The 22219-nt window shown below is 42.7% G+C and overlaps 1 protein-coding gene across 1 annotated transcript in view; it reads right to left on the bottom strand.

Moving 5' to 3' along the window:
* CMIP (c-Maf inducing protein) overlaps positions 1-22219 on the bottom strand; it is a gene marked incomplete at its 5' end in the record, with an annotated part of 140958 nt that overhangs the window by 21467 nt on the left and 97272 nt on the right. The window contains 7 exons of the mRNA XM_082489625.1: positions 3341-3694; positions 4911-5015; positions 5618-5721; positions 9049-9129; positions 10575-10637; positions 13864-13905; positions 16928-17089. Coding sequence (XP_082345751.1) covers positions 3341-3694; positions 4911-5015; positions 5618-5721; positions 9049-9129; positions 10575-10637; positions 13864-13905; positions 16928-17089 — 911 coding nt within the window. The remainder of the gene's footprint in view (positions 1-3340; positions 3695-4910; positions 5016-5617; positions 5722-9048; positions 9130-10574; positions 10638-13863; positions 13906-16927; positions 17090-22219) is intronic.

Below are 22219 nucleotides of genomic sequence, written 5' to 3'. Positions count from 1 at the left end.
TCAGAGCAGTCACCTGCCACTGCACACGGCTTTACTTACCCACAAACCTTTTTTCGGGTATTGGCCAGAACATTGGCCAATCATAATAATTAAATAATCCCCGACTGCAGTGACTTTGCCTTTGGGCCATCGTCGCTATCGGCCTGTCAACATAATACATTTTCCTTCCCCGGGATCACCTTTCACCAAAATGAAAACCCGCCCATATGTCATGTGCGGCACAAACAATCCAAAACATATTAGCAACCCAGGGCAACCCTGATAAACATGACATAAGAGAATCCACTTGGGATATTCAGAGCATGCCACTGACCTATTGGGGAATGCGGAGAAGGCAGGGGAAGCTCCAGTGGGCGCTTGCGTTTGGAAAGCTGTCGGTCTTATCACTGATAGACTGCAAGCCCAGAGTCCTCTGTTTTTAGAGGATAATAGAGAGACAAGGAGCAACTACTTGGAAGCAGCTTGCTTCTCCAGACTGAGCAGCTCGACAAGATCAAAAATCTTTTAGGTAACTCCTCTGTTATCAGATAATAAGATGACCAAGACGTGTACCTTATCCCTTCTTTCCCTGGCTCTAGGTCTAACTCCTCTGAATTGTATGACACAAGGTTTAGCTCAGGGCTGCAGGGCAGGCTGAGAAAAAGCCCCATCAGACCTCCTGTCGTATAAGGCACAAACCTGTTATCTGCAAAACAGCAAGGTGTCTTTTCATGTTCAGCCTTCTTTTGAAGTGGGCTTGTTTGTTTTTTCAAAAGAAGAAAATTTAGCACCATTGAAAGGCCCCAGAAAGGTCCTGCCCTGGCTGCTGAGAACAGAAAATGTTTGTATGGTCGCATCAGGAAACAGCAACACAAGTTTGCTCTGGTCACACAGCCCCCAGCAAGGGGTACAAATGTTTGGGCATCTGGAAGGACCCTTGCCACTACAGGCAGCTATGGAAACAAAAAATAACACAGACAAAAGTGTGACAGCTTACGATACGCCATCATCACAGCCAGAGCCTGCCTAGGAGGTGTCTATTCTTGCAGCCAGTTTAGTTTGCTATTTGTTGATCTGGATTTCACTACAGGCACCGTTTAAGTGTTCCCCCCCCATATGCTGGGTGCTGCCAGGGGAATTGGTGGGGTCCTTCAGGTGACACACAGACTTTGAATTTATCCTGTCCAAGGAAGAGGACACATGGCGCCTTTCACAGCCAATTTTTCTAACCACAGTTGTGCGGTTCACGCACAAGTTTGGCTGTACAAGAATTCTCTAGTGCACAGACACATTAACATGCAAGTAGGAGCTGGACAATGCTAAGCAGCTCTCAGAGCCTCCAATTTAATATGATGAACAGAAAGATTTCAGTTAATTTAGTGCATTTTCTACACACCAGTTTAAGACTTGCAGCATTCAGGAGGCCCTGACTGGCATCAATAACACTATCAACGTCCAGAACGCATTACAGAATATTGACACAGAAGTCTGATCCACTTTTGAGTGCAGGACAAAAATACCACATTCCACTAGAGACTGCGCCTCCTTTAAAATCTGCGCAGACTTTGGGTCATCTGCCAACACCTTTAAAACCACGATTTTCTGTTTTCCTTCAGTATGCAATAGTTGTGTTCTGTTACTCAACTACATTAGAAAAAGGGTAAAAGACGTTCTTGGTGCTAAGGTAACAGCTACACAGATGACCTTTCTAATCTGCACATTTAGCCTTCTGTACAAAAAGTGAGCTATTATGGTGATTATTAAATAATTGCTGTTACATTTTTATCAGTATTAGAAGCGCTTTCCTTCCCCAAAAAAGTAAGTATTGTGTATGGGTTAGGTGAACAATAAAATGTCCTCTGCTGAACATACTGTTAAGAATTCTTATTTGCTAGACTTTCAATAATTAAAATCTGCCTAAATAAATTACTCCCTGCTGCCCTAAGTTAATTGTGTAAAAAAGGTATCATTGTTGGTGACTCTCTTGTTTTGATGATGATATTGAGTCAGACCCCTAAAAGAACAATTAAATTCAATGCTAAGCAACTTATTTATGTTTGGCTTACCACTGTTATTAATAAAAACATTATTTTAGTGACTGCCCACTGAGAGCTCCGCTCCTGGATAGCAGTTGTTTTATAATTAATGTTTTCTTCCTACTGGCAGATCCTTCAACTCTCTTTCTTCATACTCTCAGTTTTTCAAAGTACAGTAATAGTATTTAGTGTATCAGAAAGCCTTTGTTCAAGAAGAGTTTGAGCACGCAAGGAATTAGCATCACAACAGCATTATCCTGCATTTTTGTTAATAACTACTAGCCTTTCTACAATGCTTTTCCATCACTAGGGTTTCAGAGTTTAAAAAGCAACATTGAAAATCTTGACATTGACAACTGGTACTAAGTATTTTGAAAAACACAAAAAATGTGGGACAAAACTTTCACAAAATCCTCCATCACAGCAGTTGGACTTCATTTAATTCCTTGAGAGCGTACACGCAGATTTGCATTTGACTTCAGTGTAGCCACAGGCTCATGATTTACAGCAGAGTCCAAATTTCACCCACCATGTCTTGTATTCTAAAAACCTCAACTATTACTTCATTTAGCCTTACATTGTTTAAAAATAATTAATGTAGAAATACGTTTGCCCAAAGACATACTGCAACTCAGTAGCAGAGCTGGCTGTCAAAGTTAACAAAGTTGTCTTGGGTTGTTCTACTGCACTTCTATTACAAGCTTCCATTCTGCAGTCCACCTTTTGCATTAAACCTTTTCATTTATTTATCCAGGAGAAAAGCAAGATTTTCCTGAAGAATTTTTTTATTTTATATTCCTCAAAGATATTCAGTGGATTTACCTTCCAGGAAACCATGGGGCCATCATTTTGTAAATGCTATTTGAGCCTTTGTTCACTAATACAGGTCTACTGTACCTCATCCAGCTCCTGCTGAAGCCAGGGGAGCAGCACTGCCTGTCACTGCACAGGCACTGAGCCTACCTAGCACAGACCCGTCTTTTCTAGCTCTGTCTCAGGCAACCCCAAGAGCCCTGGAGGAGACAAATGGATTCTTTTTTTTTTTTTGGTGGGCCAGAACAAAACAGAAACCACTGGCAACAACATCCCGTCTTCTGTAATATGCCTGAGGCTCACTGTACAAATAAGCTTTCCATTTTCATCTTCCTAATGCTATTTTTAGAACATATTGGCAGTGCCAGATGTCTCTTTCAAAGGCTGGACTCTCTAGAGCTGGAGTTAGATTTATAACCATGTGCTGGCTGACCACAGATGTTGAAGATGACAGGCCTGTGGGAAAAGCCCCCCATTGTTAAGATGATACTGTTCAAAAAGCCGTTACTCACAGCATCTTGAGTATTTCAACATAACAGCCAAGGATCCTGTCTGCCTGGGCGCTCAGCTCAATGCTCATGGTGCTGCAGGTAGGACTGACCATCAAGCAGTCAATCAGGTTGGGCTCGCTGTCATTGCCAACGTTGGCTGTCATCTTCTGATTAGCTGTGTTGTTCCGCTCCACTTCGACGTGGATCTCATTTGAAGTGACAATAACTGGTTTGAGACGGGATTCAGTCAAGTTGGCCTCTTGAGAGACCAGGTCGGGACTTGTGTGAAGGAGGCGGAGGGGGAGATTAGGCTTTCGGTCACACTGCTGCTGGCAGCCATTCCGAATTTCCTTCAGGCTTGGTGAATTGTCTCGACTGAATTTTAAAAATAAATAATTTCAATAGACCAACATAACAGCAGAGCGCAGGAGACAAGAGTGCAACACCGAGAAGCCAACATCTTTTGCAATTTCCCACTGCATTTCACCCCAGCCCACTGGATTGCTTTCTTCTGTGTAATCAGATTACTGAAATCAATTAAAAACATTAAAAGGCTCCAATAGGACTGCCCTGCAGCCCCTATTCTACAAAGACTGGAGCTTTTCATTACTCTAATTGACATGCCAGTTTAGCATAAAGGTGAACTTTCCCATCCAAGTTGTGCAAAGCTGTAACAGAATCCATGCCCAAGTATGTATCTGGCTACAGTACATGCCCAGACATTTGTCTGCAGCCCTCACGTCTGGAATTTTTGTTGGACGCTAAGCAGCCCCAGTCCGTGCTCTACCATGAGGAAAGTCAGATAGGCATAAACAAACAGGAAACATAGCAGAGGGAGAACCCTCAGTGCCTACTGGAAACTGGCTCGTGTGTCAAGAACCACGGCATCTATTTTGCAGTAGGTCAGGAATCAAATTTTCCACAATAATGGAAACAGCATTGTCGAACCAGCTCAGGTTCAAAGCTGTAGATACACAGGGATTTACACACAACCCCTTCTTCAAGATCTCACCTTTCTTTTTGCTTTAGGCATAACACACACTTGGTGTGCCAGAAAAGGAGTAAACCCAACAGTGCTCTGGGTAGCGCTTAATTCCCAGAGACTTGTGGAGCACTCTCATCTTCTGCTGGTCTATAAAGGCTGGTTATGGCTGCAGTCTGCCTTAGAGCAGTATCTCAACAGCGTCCAAGATCGGTGTGCAGCTGGCTGTTGAGCTTCATCCTGGAGCTTACTGCAGCTTGCAGTACTTCTGTACTGGGAACTGCCGAGCTCCTCGCACTGACCCCATTTTCAAGCATGGGAGCCAAAGACGTGCAGTAACAGATGGCCTCAAAACGTGCCACAGCGAGTACAAGTCAATGAAGGTTCAGCACCTTTCAGGTACTCAAGCACACAGAGCGTAACAAATAGAATCACATATCTACAAAAACATGTATGACCAGAACTCCCACACATAACGCTAGCAATGAGCAGAGTGAGAACGAAGATCTGCTCGCACATACCAACAACTCATGCTCACACCAATCTTGTTTACAGATGCCACAGGTTTGGATGCGAGTAACATGGGGTCAGCTGGGAATTCATACTAACCTGTTGATAAATTCCTCATAACACGAATAAATGGCTGCTAAGCAGACAGCTACAAGATTTGGCAGGACCCTGGGATGGGGACACTGTCCAGTGGGACCATGCATGCTGAAAAACAAAAATCAAGATAACATCATTGCGAGGAAGATTTCTGTGGGCAAAAACAGTCAGGTGGAACGGGATGCCAGAACTGGATAGACAGCCTCGGAGTATCTTCAGAAGGCCATAACAGAGAGTTATTTTAACCTTGTAGATCCCTACGCAATGGCCCTAATTATGAACAAAGCTAAGCTGCATCGCCAGTTTATTTGATGTTGTATCTCTACAGTCTCCCCAAAATCTCACACACGACTGAGCATTATGTGGTCTAAAGTTAATGGGAATCTCTCTGTAGAGACTCCGAGTCTAAATGTATAAAAAGAATGTACACACAGCAAAGTCCATTTGCTTCCAGTGTGTAACTAGGCAGAAAACCCCAGCCACATTTGAAAATTAGGTTTCTTTAAAAAAAAAAAAAAAAAAAAAAAAGGCAAAGGGAGACTTCAGCAACATTGCCTCATGGACTCTTCTAATTTATTTGCTGTTTGCCAGTACCAAAAAGCACCAGCTTCTCTTAACGGCTAGTAAATGGATGAGCAGGGCTGGGAAAAGTAACACAGCAAAGCATGTACACAGGACTGGAAATACGTCATAAATTAAATGCAACTAACCTATGAATAAATTTCTTCACCACCTCCATTCCAGCATTCAGCTCATTCAAAGCCAGAATATACTCCTGAGTAAAGAGCCGCAACCGAGGACACTTCCCAAAATCCTGTCCAAAAAGGAGAGACTCGGTGAAGATTGTGAAACATGCCTGCAACGTATGTCGAAACTGTGGGTTTTCAAATGAAATCAACTCAAACACAACCAAATTCACTTTGTTATTACGCTGACAGCTTCAAGAGCACAGTACCACTGCATGCTGAAGTAACATTTTGCCCACTAATAATGACATGCTTTCCAATTCTCCTTTTCCCCCCATACCCACCTTGAAACAAAAGACATGTTTAAGGGGAAAAAAAAAATCCTACCTGCACTTATATTTCTTTTGCGCACTTCATTTTACACCTTTATTTTGAAATGCATTTTTTGTTGTTTTGCATTTTTGCTTCCACTCGTAACTGCAGTGTTTTAGAAATGCAACTCAAAAATAGTTCTTTACTTCCATGTTTGACATCATACCTATTCTGGTTTTAGAGAAAATCTTTTTGACATGCGATCAATAAGTGATCAAGTATAAAACCAGAGATCAGTTCTTTCTCCAGGGATTTTACTCCAGCTACAATGAGAATTTGACAGGTGAGCTCAACAGTCACTTTCTTTAAATTCTGCAGTCAGAAAGGCACCTGCTAGCTGAAATCCTGCATCTCCTCACATCACCTGCTATTTTTAGATGTGAAAGGACTAAAATCTGCTGTCTGGTGAGTGTTATTCCACAGCACATTTCTTCACATTTACACAGGTGTAACCTTATTACACAGGTGTTGCAGAACTACTACAAAGCTGAATTTCCAAGCGGTGAACAAGGCTCACTGAGGACAAACAAGCCCTCCCAGTGATCCCTCGAGCAGCTGGCAGTGGACGAAGAGGCATCCTGAAAAACCTAAAATTTTAAAGAAATGCCACAAGTGGTAACAAACTGGTCATCTGTAAAAGGGAAGATACATCCCCAAAGCACTGAAAACTTCTGTTGCTCATTTTGGTTTCAGGGATTTCTATAGCACAACCTATATTAACAACTCATAGGTTTTGCAGCTAGAAAAAATTACCAAAAATGTGAATACAATGCCTACTTCAAGCCTAAGCGTCACTATTTGCTAGTACTGAATGCCCACCTGGTACCTTCACCCAGGAAAGGGACTGTGGGGATTCCACAGTTGGTATTACAATTAAAATCATTAAACTTCTAACATCTCCTTCTGGCAGGTGCAAATATGCTTGGTTCAAGGGCATGAGACCATGCATGCTCTGTATATCGTTTGGTGCCATTTAATTTTATGAACACTCCTTGAAAGATAGCTGTTGCAGTTGCAATTTCTTTATTAAATTTTTCAACCTGTGCAGGTGTCCTAACTGAAATTAGAATGAAAGTCCAAGAGATCATACAGAGGATGTCATTGCTGACCACTCTAAAATAAAACATCTCTCTAAATATAATACGATGCCCTGTCAACATACCAGGTACAGAACAATACACACTGTCGGTATCGTTTGCTCCCCAAAACCCCAAACGTTAGTCCTTATGTTCAAACATTTGGGCTGAGCCTACAAACAGCTGAAATCCAAAGGTACTGAGAGGTTGCGGAGCACTCCCCAAACAACTCACTATACAATAGTCTCCAGTCCTGCATGTCACCAGTAGTATCAGCAAGACAAAAAGCTATCCTTGTTCTTTGGAGATTTCAAAATGATAGGTAAATGAAGCACTCTTTCCCCACTTTATAGGTGGGAAACTGTGGAACAAAACTTGTCATGAACTTCTTGAAGACCACAGGGCAAATTAGCAGCAAAGGTGGGAACAGACAGGTAGGTCTCATGCTCTAAGCACACTGAATTGCTTGGGGCCTCCTAAAGCTATGAAGTTTACTGCCAACAACACTGTCCCCCTAAAGGATAACTTTATTTACATGTGCACACACACACATACACACATACACTCTAAAAGACTATTCAGTACAGAAGTCTCTGGAGAGCAGTAAAGTGCCCAAATCCACTCCAATTAATATATGACACCGTAAATTCTCTGACTACACATTGCGGTACAGACATGTTGATTTTCAATCTGCAAATGTTAAGTATGGTAAATATACCCAATTCTCTGAAGCTAACCAAATACAAGCATTACACTATGCATTTAGATTTTATTTGAGACCCCATAAGAGCTCTGGATGCTTTAAAAAAAAAAAATCAGTCTGGAATCCAAGAATAACATTTACAGAATATTTCACTGAACACTACAGAATATTCAAAAATGTTTACATGTCTGCAGAGCGCAGGCACAGAGCCAGGAATACGACCTTTTTGCCATCTTGGGCTTTCTACCTCGTTCTGTAAACTCAAGGAGTTAAATAATAATACTGTTGTGAAATTAATAAATATGAACTGTTTTCTATGGGGTTCATGCTGTACACAGGAGGACAGTGGATGGCATCTAAAATTATACCAGTTAGTGAAAAGAAGCTGATTGTGTAGTTACAGAGGTATGTGACCCATCCTTGAGATCACAGCCAAGTAAACTGTCTTAAATATTTTATTTTATTTATCTGTTACTCTGCCACAGCATTGTGAAGTAAAATTTCTTTATGTAACTTAAAAACCATGGCAGGAAACTTAATATGCCACGAAGGACGGAGGGCCAGTAAACACCCAGACCTCTCTTAGGAAAGGAATATGGATCATGTAAGAGTATCTTCAGAGTCAGGGGGTGGGGTGGAAATCTGGTATATGGAGTGGAGAGAGCAAAGCTGGCAGGGCAGTCTTCTAGTATTTATTTCAATCACTAGCAAGGAATTGATCGGCAATGAGAAGAGAGAAAGCAGCCTGGAAGAGAACAATCATAAAATGACAGAGTACTCAATTCCTGCAACAAGAGGGAAGAAGAATAGCAGAAAAGGATAAGGAAATTCAGGAAACCTAGGTAAGAATTCATTGGACAGGAGTCTAAAGAAAAACAGAAATCCAGACAGCTGGGGGTGTTTTAAAGAAAAGATGCTGAGGGCCTCAGCTCAAAATTGACGAAGTTCCTATTCTGATTTTGTTATTTAATTGATTTTAAACCATTGTAACTACAAGGATGGCATGCGGGGAGTAAATAAGGAGCCAAGAGCCGGGTGGGAGAGAGCTGGAGCTGGATATGCTGGCACTGCTGCCAAAAGAAACGTTCCTCAAATCATGGCTTTGCTTAGATACTTTTGAAAGTCACACCGAATGCTTATTAATTCTGCATTTATAAAGCAACACACGATTACATGCAGCATTCACCAGTTTGGGGGCTTAGATTTCGATATCACAGTGTTTTGTTCATTACAGACAATAGAGCAGCTGCTAATTACAAAAGGTATCACATTAAAACTTCTCCAAACTGACCACATGCACTCACCATGTTGTGTTTGAGAATCCTCTGTACCACCGGTGTGAACACTTCTATCACAACCATGGACCGCGGGCGCTCTCGGCAGTGCTGTAATGAGCAATGAGTCATTTTGTGAGCTGCAGAAATTATGAAGATGGGTCTCCTCTGGCTTCACACCCCATGCGTGGATTACCCCAAGATTAACAAAATCCAAGGGCTAAATAAGCTTTCCTGGGATGACGGTACTGGTAACACTGCTCGCTCCTATGGATTAGCTGGCATCTAATAGAAGATTACCACGGGAGCTCATGAACTACACAAGCTCTTTTCCCTACTGCCTAGTCTTCACAAAACTCACTGGAACATAGTCGTTTTGGGACTTTTGTCAAATTTGGTTGAAACTTGCCAACAGTTTTAAAAGTAAAGGGCTTGGGGATAAAAAGATATGTGGACACAGGCAGGGTGATGGCACAAACCTCCTTTCCTTGGGATCCAGGCTAAAAACCTATGGTGGATCTTGGAGGGTTCCAACAAGCCACTCCCCCATCAGAGGCTAAAACATACAATCATAATGTACCAAAGTAATTTAAATTGGGAAGGACCTTTGAAGGTCGTCTGGTCCAACCACCTGCTCTAGGCAGGGTCAATTTTAAAGATACGTTAGCCTTCTCATTAGCCTTTTCCATTTCAGTTCTGAAGAGGAAAAGCCCATAACCATTTTCCTTTCCCGCAATTATACGCAGCTCATTCCACACATTTAAAGATAATTAGGTGCCCACCTCTGATGGAAACCAAAGGCAAAAAAAAACCCCAGGAATAAAAGTGCCTTGAGTCTGAGGCTAGATACGACCCTAAAACTGGCTTATAAAAATGCAATAGTCGGAGGAGTTTCTGAAACTTGATTTAATTTCTGTAGGAAGAAGCTGGTGAATAACTATGGATGGAAATTATAAGCAGCATTCAGAATGACTGGGTATACATTTGTCAAACATCAGCAAGCAAATTTAAGCAGATTTGAAACTGAAACTCAAACAGGCCTAGGGGAAAAGTAGCATTTTCAAATCCACAAATTCTGCAATCCAAAGTAGTCAGAAGTTTATGGAAAGCATGCAAAACGCAGCACAAGCATGGATTTACCATAAAAGAGGATGGGTCCTTATGATCTTCCCATTGCCATTACCCAATGACATAATACCATTAGGGCTGAGTTATGCATCACATTACCAACTCATCTGAACACAGCGACTCCAATGATTTTTGCATTAGCTAAATAGAACATGCAGTAGGACATCTCCTGTACCCAGACCGAGGTGTAGGAGTCTGAAGATTTTAACTCTCACAGAGGACTGCAGTCTAATGTACTAAGGATATGGATCTGTTTATCATAATGGTGCTGTTAGCTATTCCAATATCATTGGTTGTTGACCAAAATCTGAAATCAATTTGGGCATGAGGTAAGGAGTTAAAGAAAAGAAAAAAAAAACAACCACCCCCTCAAAGAACTACACTCACATACAGCTACGAGATTTCAGAAAGCAAAGCTGTTCTGATACCTTGCAGAAGAATTCACAGAGGTCAGGAGGAGGATGGTTGTTTTCCAGCAAAGGTGCAATTGCCTTTAAAAAGAGAGAAAAAGAGGGAGAAAAATTTAATTAGAGGACTGCAACTAGATTAAGCATTTTGCAGGGAAATATTTTCCTTGGGAAAAAAAAAAAAAAGCTCACTTTTAAAAAAGAAGGACAAAAGCATCAACAGAGAAATTAGAGGTGGGCTGTGTGTTTATTTTACACGTAAGCTCAAGCTCTGCTATGAATCCTCTGGAAAATTTTGCTTTTAACTACATCAGTGTAAATACATAAAACACATCAAAGGAGTACAATTTTTATATAATAGTTTAAATGAAAACAGGAGCAGACCAATTGTTTTAGGATGTAATATAGCAAGGATGAATCTCGCTCACCATTTCAGCTATAACATCTCCCTGAAAGAAGAAACTGAAAAACACCACACACACAAGTCCTTTATGAAAGAGTTCAAGCTCTTTTTGTGAGAAATAACTCACTAAAAGTAACACAGCGCTGTTCTTACCTTGGGGGGCCCTATTCATCAAAATCAAGCATCTAACTTTGTGGAAGTTGAGATCAACCATTCCTTCTTTGTTGCTACGCAAACCAATGTGCTTATGCTCGGTAAACACATTAGAGGTCATACCTGCCACTGAGGTGTAATGAACTTATGTTGTTGTTACTTCCTTTGTAAATTAGAAAATGGTACTAGAACAATGTATTCTCTCTATGTGATGGTGCCTTCAGGCTTTTCCAGTCTTGAGCTAAAGGGATTCCCAGTACCCATTTAAAAGTAAGACTCTAAACACAGCAGCTAGGACATTTTGTATTAAGCAACTAAATACTAGATATATTATCTGGATGGCATCCGGAGTTTTCCTAAGGCAGCCTGCTTTGGTTTTTGCTCTCCCCCTCACCTCCTTAAGCATTTCAGCCCCAGCGAGTCTGCTAGCAACGACTGTGTTTCACAACAGCCACTTTCACACACAAACAGGTCAAGATTAATGCGAATTTTAACAATGAAACCCAAGCACATCTGCAAAGATCTGTTTTGGTTACACATAGCATTTGTGAAATTTCTGTTCATTATCACGTGCCATCCTCCTGCAACTGTTCACTCTTCCTCTGAAATTGCACCAGCAGACCGATGGAGGATGTGACACTGTTCAGTGAGATTAGAATATCGTCACTCTCCATCCAACACCTGAGCTAAAGACCTTCCTTGAACCCATCTTTTGGAGTGTTTGCTATAGGACCTGCCAAATCACAGGAGCCAGGTATTGCAAGATCACCAAATGTTTATACCTGTCCAGTAACTGTCAGAGGACCACTGCATCAGAGATGTAACTGGTTGGTTCCCAGCCTAAGAAAAATTAGCTTTATTGTTCCAGCCCAGTCCTTACTGATTGTAGGGAATAACCACAACAGACACTGTCAAGCAGGTCACGGCTCTGCCTGTATGGTCAGCATGGAAGGGTGACAGCACGAAAGCACCCTGTATTTTCCTTACATGCGCTGTGGTTAAAAGCAGAAACTTGCTGTCTTGCGTTGCCCAGTTACGGCAACATGTGCTTCCCCTTCCTCACCAGGAACAGATCAGTTGTAGTACTGATCTGTTCCAGCACCATCTAGAGAGGGAAAGCTGGTTCCATTTGCAGGGCAAATCACTGTGTATTTTTAAGATACTATGTAAATACACAGTATTAGCAATATTTCCTAAGAATAGCACAGGTTAGCTGTAAAACAGCAGTGAGCTCTCAATGCCCAGAAACTGCCACCTCCTCAATGGTTCAGGCACGACCTACACAAGGGCAGGACTTGAACTGAAGAAGCCATGACCCAGAACTCCCCTCTCTTGAGGGGAGACCTTATCACCCTCTACAACTACCTGAAAGGAGGTTGTAGAGAGGTGGGGGCTGACCTCTTCTCCCTGGTGACGAGTGATAGGACGAGAGGAAATGGGTTCAAGTTATGTCAGGGGAGGTTTAGATTGAATATTAGGAAACACTTTTTCACTGAAAGGGTTATTAAAGATTGGAACAGGCTGCCCAGGGAAGTGGTGGATTCACCATCCCTGGAGGTGTTTAAAAAAAAGGGTAGATGTGGTACTTAGGGACATGGTTTAGAAGTGTTTTTTGTCAGGGTAGGTTAATGGTTGGACTTGATGATCTTAAAGGTCCCTTCCAACCTCGGCGATTCTATGATTCTATGAATAGTGGAGGCTGAAAAGACCTCTGGGGGCCACGTTGTCCAACTTCCCTTCTCACAGCAGGTCCACCTTACTTCTTTTATTAAAAAATACTTCCCCCAAAACAACCAGTTGTAACTGGGGGCCTGAATCACCCTTGGCACTAGAGTAAATTAAAGAAAGCAATAGCAGATCTCGAAGAAAAGTAAATGCCACTTCAGAAACTTATCTCAGTGGCTGATTCCAGCAAAAATGGTATCTTAAGCAGCAGTTAAACGCAATTCACACCTACTGGCAGCTACATGCCACCTTGTCATTTTGCCGAAAGAGTCATGGAGATGTGATACAATCAGGTGGTGGTGAGGTTCTAGATTAGATTACTGGGAAAATCTCCTGCAAATTGCCAGTGACTGAAATTAAATTACAGTGACAGGGAAGCAAGTTCCACCTCTCTGATAAATTGTTGAGATTTTCTATTTTGTTGCACAAGGAAGAGAGCTGCCATTTGATTCGCTTATTTCTATGTCTAAATAAATACAACCTACAGAAAAGAAAAAAGTTGAAGAGGATATTTTTAAAAATCAAGTAAGCAGGGGGTTAAACTGCAGTGACACATACACATATCCACACTTACCAAAAAAAATCACTTGCTCACATACCATCAGCATTGGAGACATTCTGTATATGGTAGCATTAGCCCCTCAGGAAACTACTAAGCCTAAGGGTTTTATAGGGCACATCTGGAAATGATGGGGTTTGACTATTTAAAGTACATATATAGATATGAACATTGCACTGTGCAGCCTCATAAGGAGGCCACTTTGGGAGACGATTAACCCTCAACATGATGTGGTCTTTCATGTAAGTTGATGAGGAAACTTAATTGTTACTCATCTATGAAAGAAAAGAGGAATGACAAAACCACACAAAAACCAGTAGAATAAACGGGTTTGATCCTGCCCAAGTTCACCAGCATTGGTGGAAATGCCTTCATATTTCCCCTACTTCACTGGGGCAGAGGCAAGCATTAACAGAAGTGTTATCAAACAATACAGATTTGTCCTCAGATTTTGACAGAAAGATACTCACCACAATAATGCTCTCGTGGTCTTGAGTGGTTAAGTTGTTGTTCTGAAAGAGATGAATAGAAGAAATGAATGAGCAAAGAGTACTCTGAGCTGGCACATCAGCATACACAGTCCTCTTAGCTACCAGAAGCAGAAAGGGCCAAGACTGCAATTGCTTATTTTCAGAATAAAATTCACCAAACTAAAGTCAGTCTACCACCTTCTTTAAGAGAGTATCTGCTATGAGGAGTTGTGCAAGCTTCCATTTCTCCCTCAGCACATTCAGATTCAAGCCACCCCAGCTATAAAAGCCGACCACACAAACACCAGGATGCCAGCGTAGGTCTCAATCAGTTGGCAAATTCAAGCTAGAGATACATTTCTTTAAAATGTTTTCTTAAGACAGGCTGTATGTTTCTACAAAAATTAATAAAAGATTTGTTGTGGCGTTGTATACCATTTGTTGGCAGTAAACTAACTGCTGCAGTTTTCCTGAAATTTCTTCTTCAAACATGGAAGCAGTAAAAGCCAATATATTTACTGGAAGTCACCTATGCTACCACTTATGTAAAAGAGTTTGCTTTTGGCTTTCTCAGCAGCATGATCGGGTTTCCCGAGCAGTTGGGGATCCGGCTAGGAAAGCTAAAGCCCAGATAGAGTTAAATCTGGCCAGGTATGTCAAGGGCAACAGGAAAGGCTTCTACAGGTACGTCAGTGATAAAAGGAAGACTAGGGAAAACGTGGGCCCTCTCCAGAAGGAAACAAGAGACCTCATTACCCGGGATATGGAGAAGGCTGAGGTACTCAACAACCTTTTTGCCTTGGTCTTCTCCAGCAAGTGCTCTAGCTGTGCCGCCCAAGTCAGAAGGCAAAGGCAGGAATAGGAGAACGAGGAACTGCCCGCTACAGGAGAAGATTAGGTTTGAGACCCTCTGAAGAACCTGAAGGTGCACAAACCCATGGGACCTGATGAGATTCATCCGCGGGTCCTGAGGGAACTGGTGGATGAAATTGCTCAGACAATAGCTATCATATTTGAGAAGTCATGGCAGTCCCACTGAAGTTCCCACTAAGTGGAAAAAGGGAAATCTAACCCCCATTTTTAAAAAGGGAAAAAAAAAGGAAGACCAGGGAAACTACAGGCCAGTCAGTCTCACCTCTGTGCCCGGCAAGATCACGGAGCAGATCCTCCTGGAAACTGTGCTGAGGCACATGGAAAATAAGGTGATCGGTGACAGCCATAGCTTCACTAAAGGCAAATTGCTCCTGACAAGTCTGGTGGCCTTCTACGATGGGGTTACAGCGTTGGTGGGTAAGGGAAGAACAACTGACATCATCTACTTGGACTTGTGCAAAGCATTTGACACTGTCCTTCACAACAGTGGAGAGATGTGGATTTGACAGATGGACCACTTGGTGGATAAGGAATCTGCTGGATGGTCTCAAAGAGTTACAGTCAACAGCTCAATGTTAAAGTGGAAACCAGTGACACATGACACTCCTCAGGAGTTGGTATTGGGACCAGTGCTGTTTAACATTTTTGTTGGCCACAATGACAGTGGGATTGAGTGCGCCCTCAGCAAATTTGCCAATGACACCAAGCTGTGTGGAGTGGTAAACACACACCGGAGGGAAGGGATGCCATGCAGAGGGATCTGGACAGGCTGGAGAGGTGGGCCCACGCAAACCTCATGAAGTTCAACAAGGCCAAGTTCAAGGTTCTGCACCTGGGTTGGGGCAATCCCAAGCACAAACACAGGCCGGGCAGAGAATGGATTGAGAACAGCCCTGAGAAGGACTTGGGAGTGTTGGTTGATGAGAAGCTCAGCATGAGCCAGCAATGTGCACTTGCAGCCCAGAAACCCAACCGCATCCTGGGCTGCATCAAAGGAAGCATGGCCAGAAGGTCGAGGGAGGTGATTCTGCTCCTCTACTCCACCCTGGTGAGACCCCACCTGGAATATTGTGTCGAGCTCTGGGGCCCCAATACAAGAAGGACATGGACCTCTTGGAGCAAGTCCAAAGGAGGGCCATGAAGATGATCAAAAGGCTGTAGCACCTCTCCTATAACAGGCTAAGAGAGTTGGGGTTGTTCAGCCTGGAGAAGAACAGGCCTTACAGGAGCCTTCCAGTACGTAAACGGGACCAACAGGGAAGATGGGGAAGGACTCTTTATCAGGGAGCGTAGTGATAGGATGAGGGGTAACTGAAAGAGGGTAGATTTAGGTTAGATATTAGGAAGAAATTCTTTACTGTGAGGGTGGTGAGACACTGGAACAGGTTGCCCAGAGAAGCTGTGGAGGCCCCATCCCTGGAGGTGTTCAAGACCAGGTTGGACGGGGCTTGGAGCAACCTGGTCTGGTGGGAGGTGTCCCTGCCCATGGCAGGGGGGTTGGAACTAGGTGATCTTTAAGGTCCCTTCCAACTCTAACCATTCTATGATTCTATGATCCATTCAGAGGTTACAAAGTTGTGAGATGCGAAGACCTTTTCCTACTGCAAGAAAAATAGCTAGCAACTTTTTGCTTGTCACAAATCTTTGCACATCAGAACTAAGACATGAAAAACCTGCTTGGCATTACATTTCCTGTCCATGAAAAGTTAACTATTTAAAATAGATGCTATAAAAGGAGGACAGATACCTCTGAAGAAGGAAAATATTTTTCTTTGACAGAACTGGTAATAAAAAAAATTGCTGCACAATGAATTTATTGGTATATACATATTGCTACAATTATCAGTCATGGAAGCAAAGCCAACTGAATAGAAGTCAAGGGGAGTTTTACCACTGACTTGAAATAAGACATGAATCAGACCCATAATAAATTTACCATAAATAACCACCACCACCAACAACAAAAAAAAGCCTCAAGAGAAATGTTTTGTTTCTAGAAATCTCCCCAACATGGGTCAAATTCTCCTCCCCAGCAAGTACAAATTCCACTCAAGTCAGCAGAAGTCACGAGCAGACTCAAAGGCAGAATTTTGACAGCCCAAGTTAAAATAAAACCCACCCACAAACTTTTAACTGTTTGTCTCTCATCTGAATGTGACAGTGTCTGGCAGGAACACAGCTGAGGTCATACCTCTGAGAGCAGTTTTGAGACAATCTCCAGTGGTGCTTGGTGAATAGAATCATCCTGAAGCGGAGACGTCAGCGCCATGTCCACCAGCGTCCTGATCTCCTTCAACACCACCTCCCAGCGGCTGGGGTTACTGAGCACCTTCTTGTACTTGTAAATCTTTTTCTGCAAGAAAAATGAAAGGGTCACACTGACACCACCATAAACCCCTTGAAAAAACTGACTGGATATGTGCTTCCTACATGCAACTGTCAAGTGGGCTGCTTTGTATTTTGAATTTTTCCTTTTCTGTTTGCCGAAAAGCTGTACTTACAAAGTTTTCTTTTTGATTTAAACGTTTGATGTCTAAACCAATTTCTTCTATGGAAGCAATGAAAAGCTGTGACTCCGTTTTTAAAAACTTATTTTAAAATTAAAACTCCGTAACATCTTTCTTTGCATCATCTCCTCTTGCAAACATCTTATTTCTCAGGCTAATAATAGATACGTGCTATTACACTGCTTCCAAAGCTGTAGGTCCTTTTAAAGGGAGTTAGAAAGGGGGAGAGAGAGGGGCCATCAAAACATCATTCCACAGATACTCTATTCTACATTACTAATTGGTGAATTCACATTCAGAATGAATTAAAAATCAATTTCAAAGTGAAGAATTCCAGTAGACCCATAGGCTTTTTTTTTCCTGTCTTGAAGGATCCTGCGAAGTTGTGCTGTCACCCTCCAGTTATAAGAGAAACTAACTTGTAAAGTCTCCAAGTCTTCCACGCAACAGCATTTCCACTCTCAAGAAAAGCATTCCTGGCTGCCTAATCCCACCTGTCCCAATCCTCTGCATGCCCCTGCATTTTTTTCTGGCTGTGCCCAAGCTATTTCACCGATTGCTCCGTTCACAGACCAGCTGGATAAGCAAAAGACAATTCTTACCTCCTCAGCAGCCATGTTGTCACAAATGACTGGGACAGAAGCTGCTTTGTATTATAAATAGTATTCTTTAAAGAAAACCCACCCTCCCAAATTCCCAGAGGCAGCTTGATGAAACTCTAGAATTTCAAGGAAACGATGACGAGCGTTAAAACGCCACTCCCGTCGAGCACACGAAGCGCGCACTAGAACTAGGAGAGGCTTGCCAAAGCCCGGAGGCAGCAGGGCTGGAGGCAGCGCCGGAGGCACTGCATGGCCACGGAGCCAGCAGAGAAGGAGCTCTGCGGGCTGGCAGAGAGCAACCACCAGGACCACAGCGCTTTGTTTAGTTCACATGCCCTTCCGCTCCTCTCTGCGCACGAATCTGGTCCTCTGGTCAGAGGGGTGTCAAGAAGTCTGGATACATCCTCAGGTTTATTAAAGGACACAGGCTGGGCACTTCTCTGTTTACATTAAAACATCAGTGTTTTGCACTAAAAATGGACCTTACATTCCTCGGCAGCATTTCCAGGGAACTCACAAAAACTGCCCATGTCATGCAGCTTGCAGATTCAGCTACACCTTTTGGGCTATACATCATCAGTGTAATAAAGGCAGAGGACTTTGCAAAGGGTCGGTTTGCTTTGTTTTGTTTTGGATCTTTGCCGCTACACGGCATTTCCCCCTCCAGTTGCACAGGGCAGCCTCTGCGGGAACCACCCAAATAGGCTTATCAGCCGCTTCCTTCCCACTGTGGCAGCAGATCTAATGCTCAACAAAAAACACAGTCACCTCTGTACCCTATCCGAAACACAGGACAAGAGAACAATATAAAAAAATACAGAATCCAGATGCCTTGCATTTATCAATGTTGTTAGAGGGGGGAGAAGAGGGTGGCACTGGGCTGACATGTAAAGGCTGATAAAGCAATCCAATTATCTTTTTAATTAAATTCATGCAAGTAATAAAGCACGCTGGCAGTAGCTGACACTTTCAGTGCATTTTAAGTGACTGAAAAGCTAAAAGAACATAAAAACACATGCTGTGGATACTATCAAATGTGTTTGGGATTTCAGAAGTGAGTAAAAATCTTTGTACTTCTGCGCTCCTTGGGGGAGAGAGGGTCCACCGGCATTTTTAAGCTGCCAGCACTACTTCTACCATCATCACAGATTCCTTGGGCTCTTTAGGAAACTTGAATCATAGAGTTTAATTTCTCTTATTCAGTGCCTCTTTTTCAGAGTCTTTTTGTTAGACCCACTCCAGCACTAAATAAAATCTTAACTTCAAAGCCAACCAGCCAGCTTTGTAACTTGAAGCAACTCCTTTCTGACTAATTGAGGACACTAAATAAATCTAGTTCAACAGCTACATTTTCCATGCTGAAATTTATTATTTGGTCCTGTACGACAGAGAAATCAAATTCAAAGCAGAATTCAAAACTGAATAAAAAGTAAGGGCGTGGGGAGCGCAAGAGCTAGACCGTGAGGCTATTGTATCCCTGCCTGCTCTGAGCTGCCCCTTAATCGGGTAAGCTACGATGTGATTTCGGAGAGCAGCTCCTTCAGCCTAAGGGACAGCTGCTGAAGGAAACCCTCTTGCCCAACAGGACGCTGCTCAGACAACCCTACCACAAATATATTTCTTCCACTGTCAAATCCACTCTTGCTTGGGGCGAGGGAGGAGCAAAGGAGATTTCCTTTCGCTTTTAGAGATGTCGATTAAAAAATAAAATTCTGACAACGCTGACGTACATAAGAGAAAAGACAGCAGGAGCTGTACTCCCTGCTACGCGAGGGAGACCTACAAAAGCTGCTGCTCAGACCAGGCAGACAGTGACTCAAAGGGAGCATCAGGGGACAGCTACTTTTGCAGACACGCTGAGCCCACCACAAGCAGAAAATCCACACTTATCTGTCTCTGCTTCACGTTTTCAGCACAAATGGTTGTGCTGCACTGACAGACTGAGCTATAATCTGCAAGCAACATTACAGAAACCTTGAATGATGGTGGGAAAGCAGCAGAAAATAAATAAATAAATAGGGGAGCCATCCCCAAGAGGGTTGAACTCTGCTATCCTGAACCTTTGCCCATGGTTATGCTGCTGTTTTTCTCAGCAGAATGCTTTTCACTGTTGAGCGCCTTGCTGAAAGCCTCAATTAAAGCTTGAAACCTATCAGTCGGTCACAGAAGCAATTTGCTGTGTATCAGCAAGCACTCAGCCAACACTGAGCCATCTGCTCTATTCTACCTGCACTGGCTCCGGAGCAAGGAGAAACAATCACTCACAAGCTTAAAAGCAAAACTGCCTGGTAAAGACCAGCATCAGAGAACAGGCATGTCAACACGTGCGAGGAGTTCATTCCCCCTGGATGTAGGTGTAAAGGATGCCTTCCGTTTCTGAAAATGCTCACAAAACATTCATCATTAATAGCATGTACAAGAAAAATACTGGGGTGGGAAACCAGTTTCACTGGGATTTCACGAAAAGCAGCAGCTCCTGTGACAATTTATATGAGTGAAAACAACACATGCCAACTTGGAATCTGACCCTCCTAGTTACTGACCAGCCAGAACCACGCAGCCAGTGTCATTCTAAAAATCTTGCTATGCTGACTTTAAAAGTAAACCCACTGAATTTAATAAGTACCCAGAAGCAGCAGCATGGGGAATAAGTGACACTGACAGGGCATCCTTCATTCTCAAATCACTCTAATTAATTAAGTCTTGCAGAAACCCGAAGACCTAAGTCTCAATCCTCTTTTAGAGGAGGAGAAATTGAAGTCCACATGTGAAAATTTACTTTTCCAATGTTATTAAGAAAGCAAATGTGGCAAAAATCTGTATACGGTGGTTTTTGCCATCAGTGCTCAAAAGCTGCTGAACACTGCTGTGAATAGACAGTTCAGGAGAGCCTAGGAAACTTCCAGTGTTTTTAAGTAACATCTTCATATGTTTTCCTATCCCATAACCACCTCATCCTGTAGCCATTGCTCATATACCACTTCCTTGTACAAGAAAATAATACTGATGTAGCTGACATCGAAGAACAACGGACAAAATCTTAAAGCATGTAACAACTGCCTTTTTCAGCCCTAGCAAGACTTTTCCTGTTAGAACATCCTGAAGCAGCCGGTGTACCCGATCCAAAAAAGGGCGAGGTGAAGCTAGCCTTCTTGATGACCAAATTTCATCCCTGCTTTACTACTGGTGGCCAGGAAACGTTCCATACTCTTGGGAATCTGTCTTCCCATCAGGAAATACTATCTTCATTACATTAAAAAAAATTAATTGCCAACCCTAATCCAGAATAGCCTGTTAAATTCTACCTCTCTGCTCTTCAGCCCTTTATCGTGCAACAACACGCAACTATTCACTTCTTTATTGTAGAAGCTAGAGCTACTGCAGGAACATATGCTGACTTTGAGGGTTGCGTGTGCCAGCAATTGTTTATTTCTTGCTGAGCAACGAGGGCAGTTCCAGCAAAAGGGAAAAGGTCAACCTCCCGCACAGAGGTCCTCCCCAGCTCATTGCGGGGATGGCTGAGCCAAGCTAGTGTTACAGTTTAATGTTGACGGCACTTGTGTAAAACAGGGGTGCCTCTTGCTAGACGCAAGCACACAGAGGGGAAAAAACACACACAGAGCAGACAGCAGAATGGTTTTCTCCACTGCAGCAGAACATTTTGTTAAAACTCTGCGTAACAAGAAGCAGGAAGAGTTGCTTGTGATGTTCAACACACATGCTTGGCTTGTCCTACAAAGCCCAGGAGCTGTACCACGTATTCTTGAGCACCACCTGCTGGCATTTTGTCTATTAACTTGCTACCTTCATGAAAATAAAGACGGCATGGCATCCTCAGAACTCAACTAGATCCATATTCTGCTTTTAAAACTAGCAGGCATCACTTACTTCACGGTATTCTGAAAAATACGCAAGAATAACTTGTTGCTGACAGAAGTTTCCCTGATAGCCAGAGAAAGGCTTACATCAGCATATGGATCCACTGAAAGCCTTCTGAAAGGAGTTCCTACCTGCAACATTTAACAATATGAAGAAAAAAAGCAACTTACCTGAAAAGACTAAGTTTATAAAAAGTCCCATTCCAAGCAAAGGGCTGGGGCCAGGATGAGATTATAGAAACTTTTCCAAATCAGGGACTTCAGACTACTCGTAATCAAGCTCTTCATGACCTTCTGAAGGTTTTGCACAAAAAGACTAACGTGCTGCTCTCTAAAATAGCTGCAAAACAGCAGCAGCAAACTTTTGCACTCTACCATGTTTTCAGGTCAATGTATTCTCTGCATTTTTCATTCTACCCAGCACTAAATGCTGAAATGCATCATCTTCTCTGCTTTGGTTGCTTCTCTGAATGAGATTGCCTCGGTCGAGGCTCAC

This window comes from Vanellus vanellus (assembly GCF_965231255.1).
Source record: "Vanellus vanellus genome assembly, chromosome: 12".
Taxonomy (NCBI): domain Eukaryota; kingdom Metazoa; phylum Chordata; class Aves; order Charadriiformes; family Charadriidae; genus Vanellus; species Vanellus vanellus.
Note: the sequence above shows the minus strand (reverse complement) of the source record. Positions and strands in the feature narration are given on the sequence as shown.